This window comes from Dipodomys ordii, unplaced genomic scaffold, assembly GCF_000151885.1.
Source record: "Dipodomys ordii isolate 6190 unplaced genomic scaffold, Dord_2.0 Scaffold165, whole genome shotgun sequence".
In the NCBI taxonomy this organism is placed as follows: Eukaryota; Metazoa; Chordata; class Mammalia; order Rodentia; family Heteromyidae; genus Dipodomys; species Dipodomys ordii.
Window position 1 is genome coordinate 211497 of NW_012267381.1, and position 10094 is coordinate 221590.

At 40.4% G+C, this 10094-nt stretch overlaps 1 protein-coding gene across 1 annotated transcript in view; it reads left to right on the plus strand.

Moving 5' to 3' along the window:
* Ccdc47 (coiled-coil domain containing 47) overlaps positions 1-8195 on the plus strand; it is a 15202-nt gene extending 7007 nt beyond the window's left edge. Inside the window, exons 6-10 of the mRNA XM_013033237.1 lie at positions 879-964; positions 3368-3426; positions 4697-4806; positions 5020-5187; positions 6493-8195. Coding sequence (XP_012888691.1) covers positions 879-964; positions 3368-3426; positions 4697-4806; positions 5020-5187; positions 6493-6573 — 504 coding nt within the window. The 3' untranslated portion in view covers positions 6574-8195. The remainder of the gene's footprint in view (positions 1-878; positions 965-3367; positions 3427-4696; positions 4807-5019; positions 5188-6492) is intronic.
* The last annotated feature ends 1899 nt before the right edge of the window (positions 8196-10094 follow it).

Below are 10094 nucleotides of genomic sequence, written 5' to 3' on the forward strand. Positions count from 1 at the left end.
GGGGGGGTGGGTGGGTTTTTTTTTAAGTGGTCGTGGGGCTTGAACTCTGGGCCTGGGCACTGTCCCTGAGCTCTTCAGCTCAAGGCGAATACTATACCATTTGAGCTACAGTGCAACTTCTGGTATTCTGGTGGTTTATTGGAAATAGAGTCTCACAGACTTTCTTGCCCAAGCTGGCTTTGAATCACGGTCCTCACATCTCAGCCTTCTGAATAACTAGGATTACAGGTGTGAGCCACCAGCACCTGGCCAAGGAGGGTATAATTTCTTATCTATAAAACTGCTTGTTTGTTTGTTTGTTTTTAAGAGAAGCTTGCTGTGTAGCTCCATCTAGTCTGAAACTTTCAGTCCTCAAAATCCTTCTATCTGAGAACCTGGAATGTTGAGGTTAATAGCTTCTGCTGTCATTCCTGGCAATGATTTTATTTTCATTCTTTTCATTGTTTCAAGTTTTTTGTTACCAAAGTGCAGGTCCTGGGCTTGAATTTAGAACCTGGGTGTTACCCCTGAGCTTTTTGCTCAAAGCTAGTACTCTGCCACTTGAGCCACAGCACCACTTCCGGGTTTTTAAATCGAAGAAAAGAGTTTCATGGACTTTATGCCTGGGCTTGCTTCATACTGTTGATTAGTAGATCTCAGCCTCCTGAGTAGCTATGATTACAGGTATGACCTACTGGTGCCTGGCTTCAAGAATTGTTTTAAGACTTATACTAGTTTTAAGAAGGATACTAGTTTGATTTTAGATTTCTTATTTAAATGTAATTTTTTCAACATTTTTATCTGAACGACATCCTACAAAAGTAAGGAGGGTAAAAAGGTGAATATTGTTACGAAAAAAGGGAAATGCATCAAATTTACAAATCTTTCTTTTTTTCCAGATGGTTCATTTTCTTACACACTATGCTGACAAGATTGAATCCGTTCATTTTTCAGACCAGTTCTCTGGTCCAAAAATTATGCAAGAGTACGTATGAGATAAAAATATTGAAATTTCTTTTTCCCACTAGCTCTGTGTTGAAATAGCACAAGATGCTTCCGCAATTTCCCTTACCACATAAGTAAAGGAAGTTGGTAGTAGTCTCCAAGCTTTCCTTTGTTTTGTGTACATCATGAATGGTCATTTTAAGCCTACAGAAGACAAGCAAGCCTACCCTACCTTGTATATGTCGCTGCATATCTATCATACACAGTATGAGAAACTCACAGGATGGCTCATACTAAGAAAGTGCAACTGCTAGTTCCCTTTCCATTTTAAAAATATTCAGTTTGGCCAGGCACTGGTGGCTCTCACCTCTTTTCCTAGCTACTCAGGAGGCTGAGATCTGAGGCTTGCAGTTCAAAGCCAGTCCCGACAGGAAAGTATGTAAGACTGTTATCTCCAATTAACTACCAGAAATCTTGAATTGGCACTTACCTGGAGCTGAAGAGCTCAGGGACAGTGCCCAGGCCCAGAATTCAAGACCCATGACCAACACACATACACGCACGCACACACGCGCACGCACACACACACACACACACACACACACATATATATTCAATCTGTTCATATTGAACTTGTATTTGCCTAGAAATCTGTGTATTTATAGCTTATAATTTATAGCCTTTTTGGCTTGATTCTAAATAATTACGTGATTATATTTTTTTCAGCAGATTATTAGATAGTGGTTTCTAGCTTCATAATAATACTTTTTCAGTAGTATATATTCAAGGCTTGGATTTATTCTTTGAATTCATATCTCAGGAGAACATTATTAAATTTACTCCTTTTTTTTTTTGCTCGGTGGTGGGGCTTAAACTCTGGGCCTGGGCACTCAGCTCTTCAGCTCAAGGCTATTGCTCTACCACTTGAGCCACAGTGCCACTTCCAGCTTTTTCTGTTTTTTTTTTGGTGTTAAGGAATCAACCTAGGGCCTCATGCATTCGAGTCAAGCACTCTATCCTGAACCACCTTCCCAGCCCCTAAATTTACTCTTGATATAGAACTGGTTATGACCTCACTTATTAGTTACAGGTTACTCTAATAGGCTGTGTAGTTGTATACAATTCTGGAAGCCCTATGTTCATTCCTCAACAACAGCAAGATAAGAATCCATTCTAGACTTTAGTTGTCTGTTTCTGATCCCTACCATCTAGATGTTATTACATCATTCTTACCTTGCTTAAGTTGGTAACAACACTAGGGACAAAGTATCCCAGTATAGTAGTGACCTTTTTTTCCTTTTCTTTTTTTTTTCCTTGGCGGGTTTCAACTCAGTTCCTTGTGCTTGCGAGGCTGGGACTCTTCTACTTGAACCATACCACCAGCCCTGTTTGTGCTGTTTATTTTGGGTTGAGCCTCGAACCAAGTCCCTCTCACCCTCTGGAGTAGCTAGCATTCCATATGTGAGCCACCAGCACCTAGCTCACTAAGCTTTTTTTGTTGGGAAGAGAAATGAGTGATTGACAGAGATTACAAAGGAATCTGTTAATAATTGCTCCTCCAAATCCCTGAGGGGTTAGGGGAATTACCAGAATCTCAGGATACTTGCATCCCTAATATAAAATGGTGTATAAAAATGGGTTATATATAATCTATGAATATCTTCCTTCTATTTGTTAAGCCTCTGTGTTTACTTACAATACCTGATAAAGTAAATACTATGTCAGTAGTTGTTATTCTGTATCGTTTAGGGAAAAAGACAAAAACATCTGTACTGTACATGTTCATAATTGATACAGGCTTTTCCCCTAGTATTTTCTATAGTTGGTTTGGCAGGTGCAGAACTTCTGAATATGAAGAGTCAATTATCCTTAAATTTAACTCATCCTTAAATTTATTTTGAACCTAACCCCAAAATGAGATGTTTTATTAATGGAAGATATCATAGGAGTTGAAAAAAGCAAAATTGTTAAAATACAGGCCTTGGTTGGGTATGGTAATACATGACTGTGGTCTCAGCTATTTGGAAAAGGTAAAACAGGAATATCAAAGTTCAACATAGATCTGGCAAAGTTAGCACAAGACTATATCTGAAAAATGAGCTAAAAGCAAGCTCAAGTGGTAAACCAAGCCCTGAGTATAATCACCATAAACACACACACACACACACACACACACACACACACGGCTGTGGGCCTCATACTTTAAAATACAGGCTCGTTTCTGGCTCTGCAGGTGAGATGGAATGTATTCTGCCTGTTGGAGACATCACTGGAGGTCTTCAGGTGTAGGATAAAGGTCCTTAAGTCTCCTGTAGGTGCTGAGATTGTATTTGATTGGGGGTGCCAGGGTACATATGATGCTGATTGTTTGAGTGAATTGGGTAACTTGTATGTGTGGAAAATGGCATATGTTCCTTCTTAATAGATTTTTCTTTTATGACAGGGAAGGTCAGCCTTTAAAGCTACCTGACACTAAGAGGACACTATTGTTTACATTTAATGGTGAGTCTCTTCTTCTTTTTTTTTTCTGTCAGTCATGGGGGCTTGAACTCTGGTCACTTAAGCCACAGTGCCATTTCTGGTTTTCAGGTGGTTAATTGGGGATAAAAGTCTCATGATCTTTCCTGCCTGGGTTGGCTTAATGCAGTTTTATAGTTAGGAAATTATACCCTTCTTGACTGGGTGCTGGTGGCTCATGCCTATAATCCTAGCTATTCAGGAGGCTGAGATCAGAGGATCGCTGTTCAAAGCCAGCCTGGGCAGGAAAGGCCCCCTGAGACTCTTACATCCAATAAACCACCAGAAAAGTGGAAGTGGTGCTGTGGTTCAAGTGGTAGAGCGCTAGCCTTGAGCTGAAGAGTTGAGGGGCAGCACCCAGGTCCAGATTAAAGCCCCCAGGACAAAAAAAAATGCTGCATATAAAACCTTATACCTTGGGCTGGGAAGGTGCCTCAGAGGTAGAGCACTTGCCTTGCATGCCTGAGGCCCTGGGTTCGATTCCTCAGCACCACATAAAGCAAAAAGAAAAAAGCCGGAAGTGGCACTGTGGCTCAAGTGGTAGCGTGCTATCCTTGAGCCGAAGAGCTGAGGAGCAGCGCCCAGGCCCAGAGTTCAGGCCCCATGACCGGACCCCCAAAAAAATATTAAATAAAACCTCATACCTTGTTGATTTCTGATTGTCTTCAAGGAGATAGACTTTTATTTTTTCATTTCTATTTCTACCACATTTTAACTGCTTGAGAGCTTTGAAAAAGAAATCTATTGGGCTAGGAATGTGGCTTAGTGGTAGAGTGCTTGCGTAGCATCCATGAAACCCTGGGTTCTATCCCTCAGTACCACATACACAAAAAAAGCTGGAAGTGGCACTGTGGCTCAAGTGGTAGAGTGCTAGCCTTGAGCGAAAAAAACTCAGGGGCTGGGAAGGTGGCTCAGTGGTAGAGCACTTGCTTTGCATGCATGAGGCCCTGGGTTCGATTCCTCAGTACCACATAAGCAAAATGAAAAAAGCCGGAAGTGGCGCTGTGACTCAAGTGGTAGAGTGCTAGTCTTGAGCTGAAGAGCTGAGGGACAGCGCCCAGACCCAGAGTTCAGGCCCCACGACCGGACCCCCCAAAAAAAAAAGAAAGAAGAAAGAAGCTCAGGACAGTGCCCAGGCCTGAGTTCAAGCCCTAGGACTGTTAAAAAAAAAAATCTATTAGCATTTTTAAAATTTTTCTACCCAGAAGTGTTAATGCTGCCATGAACTCAGTGGGAAAATGGCTTTGTTTTTCAGTACCTGGCTCAGGTAACACTTACCCAAAGGATATGGAGGCTTTGCTACCCCTGATGAACATGGTGATTTATTCTATTGATAAAGCCAAAAAGTTCCGACTCAACAGAGAGGTAAGACTCAAAGCCTTTATTGCAGACTAGTACCTTTTATTACAGTTTTTTTTTTTTTCTCAGTGGGGAGCAGCTATCAAGGATTTCAGTGATGGCATCTTTACCACTAGACAGTACCAGATGGGCGTAGTTTTGTGAGAAAATGCTAAGTGAAATTTTCTTGTATTGGATAGCAATGGTTATCTTATGAAAGACTTTGTTTCTTTGGGAAAGGGCAAACAAAAAGCAGATAAGAACCGTGCTAGAGTGGAAGAGAACTTCTTGAAACTGACACATGTGCAGAGACAGGAAGCTGCACAGTCTCGGCGTGAGGAGAAGAAAAGGGCAGAGAAGGAGCGGATCATGAATGAGGAAGATCCTGAGAAACAGCGCAGGCTGGAGGTAAGACAAACTCCTCACTGCTGGGATGGAACTTAAAGTTTATCTTACCACTATGACTTTGTATCAGCTGTCAAGGTGATTCTACTTGAGAATATATATAACCTAAAAGTTTAGTAGTAGGATGATAGGAAAAAAACAAACAAACTGGGTGCTGCTGGATCACACCTGTAATCCTTGCTACTCAGGCTGAGATCTGAGTATCACAGTTTGAAGCCAGCCTGGGCAGGAAAAAAGTTGAGATTCTTTACTCCATCTGTCCACTAAAAGAGATAAAAGTGGAGCTTTGGCTCAAGTGGTAGAGTGCTAGCCTTGAATTTTGGAAAAAGCTGAGTTCAAGCCCTAGTACTGGTGTATACACGTGCATACAAGTTTCAGATTTGTCTACCTAGGTTAGCTTTAAACTTTGATTCTTAGATCTCAGCCTCCTAAAGTTAGGGTTATAGATAAGAGCCACTAGCACCCAGCCTGAGCATCTTGTAAATGTAAACTTTCTTTTCAGAACTACCACTTTATAGTATCTGACTGGGGAATCTTATGAGAAGGCTCAGTGAGCTAAATGGGGGGGAAAAAGCCAACTAAAAAAGCAAGTTGTTTTCTGACTTGAAGGGCTCTTTTATACAATGAAATCGAACTCCCTGCCATTATTTGTTTTCTTATATATTTAATTTGAAGAAATAAGGAGAAAATACGTACACAGGAGTTAATTATCATGTAAAAAAATAACAGTCGTTCTAACAAAGTCCTTTATCACCAAAGGTGACCACTTGTTCACATTTTATATAGTTCTGCATCTGTCTGTCTTGTCTGTCTATACCTGTCTATATGCCAAATAAATGTATCTCTTTTCTTAATGTAGATCATCTTATAAACAGTGTCCTACAGTTTTTTTAAAAAATGTTATTCACGGGCCAGGAAGGTGGCTCAGTGGTAGAGCACTTGCCTTGCATGCCTGAGGCCCTGGGTTCAATTCCTGAGCACCACATAAGCAAAAAGAAAAAAAGCTGGAAGCGGCGCTGTGGCTCAAGTGGTAGAGCTGAAGAGCTGAAGAGCTGAGGGATAGTGTCCAGGCCCAGAGTTCAGGCCCCACGACTGGACCCCCCCCCCAAAAAAAAATGTTATTCACCAATACTGGCAATTATTGTTAAGTTTTGAGTTTTTTTCTTTTTATTAGAGTATATTAATTGTAAAAAGAGGTTTCATTGTGATTTTGCAACGTGCATATAATGTATTACATATTGTCCCCTCCCTGTTTTGAACATGTGCTTAGAGCTTAGTTTGGATTCTCTTCTCTCCTCCCCCTCTCAGGAAGCTGCTTTGAGACGAGAGCAAAAGAAATTGGAGAAGAAGCAAATGAAAATGAAACAAATCAAAGTTAAAGCGATGTAAAATCATCCCAGGGATCTGAGTCCTTAATGCTTACCCCTAAGCTCTGAGTTCATAGGAAACAAAAAACAGGAGACCACTTCTCATCTTAAAATTGACATAATCTTGGTGACTGAGAAATCCTTATTTCATCAACTATTATACTCTTGGTTTGGAGTTTTTCAGAGATTGTCAACACAGTGAAAGGGCTCTGTTTCAGTAATTTTCTTCAGGCAATCAAATTATTTTGATTATTTTATAAAAGGAATGATATATAAATATATATGTAGTTTTAACATATTTTTTAAATTATAAATGAATTATCAGTGCTTTTAGTACTTTGATGTTTGAAAAACTATCATGAAATTTATAGGTAGCTAATTAGGTTGTTACTTTGTGTTTAAACTGGGCAGTTGAAAAGCTATGGAGGCTGACTCTAAACCAAGATTTTGCAAATAACTATTGGAATTACACAATAAATATTGCTTGGTGTTTTCTCCTGTGTCTACATTAAACGTGTGAAAATGTAAAATTTAGAACACTATGTGATAATGAAATTTCAATAATTCAAAACATAATGCAGTATATGTTTTATAGGAGGGATGTACTGATGACAGTATTATAGGAAACCTGAGTTATTAGGATACTTACACAGATGTGGAAAATTCTAAGGATAGATAATATAGGAACAAAGTTTTCTCCTTACCAGACACTATGAGCTGATGTCAATGTAAATGCTGAATTTTTTTTAGTGGTTGTATGTTTATTTTTCTTGAATAACAAATGCATGAACAATTAACAACTACTTCAGCTAGGTCAGATCAGCAATCAGGTCATTGGTCTCTGTGAGGTCAGAAGTATTTTTTCTTCTTAGCTGCTACAGCTTACTGAATGTTCTTGGGGGCTCTAATCTGTTATGGCCTTGTACCTTTGCTTCTCTCTCTGTTTTTATTTCTTCTGCAGTTGAGGCTGGGTATTTTCTTTCAAAGAAATAGTCATTGATATGCATAAATCTGCTTTTAAAAAAAATGAGCTTTCCTAAACTTTTGAGAGTTCTGCCTTTTGAGGAAGAAACTCTTGGGGGAGAGACCTATATAATCTGCACAAGCATTTGGCTTGTTCAGATTTCTGCATTTTATAAATGCTTCTTACTGAGAAAGCATTTTTTTTTAAGTTACTGCTTGTACCAGGTAATTTTTGTGGGAATGAGAAAGGGTTGGGTTTTGATGGGAGTGGGGTGGTGGGGTTCTTGTTGATGCTTTATGTGCAGGTCTGTTCTGAGGCAATGACAGTGAATTGCTATGAAAACAGCTGCTGCCCTTGTAACTGCATGGTAATGTGTCACCTGAGTGTCCTCTAGGTTCATACAGAAGTGTGTAAACTGGGAAATGTGGATATAATGTTTTTAACAGCTCACAGATCTAAAGTTACTAAAATGACAACACAAATATAATTAATGCTATATAATTTTAGACTTAATCTTGTTTTACAAACCTTCAAATCAAAGATGATGTGCTTATCTATCTCTTGAGAATATAAACTTTCTTAAAAGTCCCACACATTTGGACCATGGCAGCTAATTTTGTAATATAAACGTTCATATGAACTACCTATGGACATATATTAAACTGATTGACAAAATCTCAGAGTGTCGCCTGGACTTTTATGGAATTGTCCTACAACAGTATACACCTATAGGAAAGTTCTTTCAGACCAGTAAAAATTAGCACTGAAATGTTTTCGTTAAGAAAAGTTTACCTTGAATTTCCCTTTGTTGTCACCACTTACCACTTTAGGGTGCTTTATATTCTTAGACACACACACCCCTACCGCCCATATGTTCTGTTTTGCTGGCCTCACATTCACAATCCCTCTGCCTCAGCCTCCTAAATTCAGAGATAATGGTATATACCACTACATCTGGCTCCATGCTGTTAATGAGCTTCTTCCTACACTTCTGGTATCAGTCATCTTCCTGTTGCTGTGACAGATTGCCTGGAATAATCAATATAAAGTAGTAAAGCTTTTCTAGTAATGAAAAACCTCTCACTCTCAAGTACATGTGGACAGATACCTAGGTACTTTCCTAATATCCCCCCCCCCCCCCCCAAAACCGGGTCCGAGCTTGAACTCTGCCTGGGTGCTGCCCCTAAGCCTGTTTGTGCTCAACACTAATGATCTGCCACTTGAGCCACAGCACCACTTCTGGCTTTTTTTATGTTTTTTTAAAGAGTCTCACGCAGGCCTGGAAATGTGGCTTAGTGATAGAGTGTTTGCCTTGCATGCATGAAACCCTGGGTTTCGGGCTGGGAAGGTAGCTCAGTGGTAGAGTGCTTGCCTTGCATGCATGAGGCCCTGAGTTTGATTCCTCAGTACCACATGAGCAGAAAAAGCCAGAAAGTGGTGCTGTGGCTCAAGTGGTAGAGTGCTAGCCTTGAACTGAAAAGCTAAGGGATGGTGCCCAGGTCCACAGTTCAGGCCCCACAACCGGCAAAAAAACAAAACAAAAAAAAAACCTGGGTTCCATTCCTTAGTACCACCTAAGCAGAAAAAGGCTTGAAGTGGTGCTGTGGATCAAGTGGTAGAGTGCTGGTAGAGTGCTCTTGAGCAAAAGAAGCTCAGGGACAGTGCCCAGGCCCTGAGTTCCTGCCCCAGGACTGGCGCACACACACATAAAATGCTTTAGCTACTGCCCTACTACATACTGGACAGATTCAAAGTACCTCCATATTTAAATGTCGCTTTGTAATGCATGTAAGAAGTTAGGCAATTTCAAGCACAGCCATCTCTCAATTTCAAAGAACTGCTAGGATATTTGTAGTTTCTGCTGTAATCAACCTTGCTTTGTGAATTTACTCTTTTGTTGCTGAGGCATCTTGTTTTGAGAATGAGAAGATTTGAGGCAGTATTTTAGAATGTTAAAGCAGTAGGGAAGATCAGTGTTGTGAATAAAATAGAATGAGGTTGGTCAAGTACTGACCAATTTATAGCAAAATCCAAATAGTTTCAGCAGCCTCATTTGATCATTCCCTATTTGGATGTAGCTGAACTCCTTCCTCATCTTGGAAGCTAGGGCAGTAGAAATCTGTGTCGAAGTCAGAGCTGGAGAAAACTGTTTGTTTTTTTTTAACTTGATAAATCCACTTTTGGAACTTTCATGCAAGCTGAGTAAGTCACCAAAAAAACTACTGCAACATGGTGTAGTGATGCAGACTTGTCATCACAATAAGGGTAGGCAGGAGGATCACAAATTTGAGGCCAGCCTAGGCTATATAGAGAGAAAAAGATCCTAGATATCGCCATGTCTGTTGAGTTGGTATGCTTCAGTCTCTTCGACCCTTAACGACTGAGTGAGGTGTTTTGTGGTTTTGTTTTTGCGGTACCCTGGCTACCTGGGGTTGGACCCAAGGCCTTAGGCTTGCTAGACCAGCCTGCATCACTTGAGCTTTAGGCTCAGCCCTCGACCCTTTATTGAAATTTACTCTTAATTCCCTTTCTTCAGAGGGGTGGCGGCTCCGGGAACTTTTGAACCCTGTAGGCCGCAG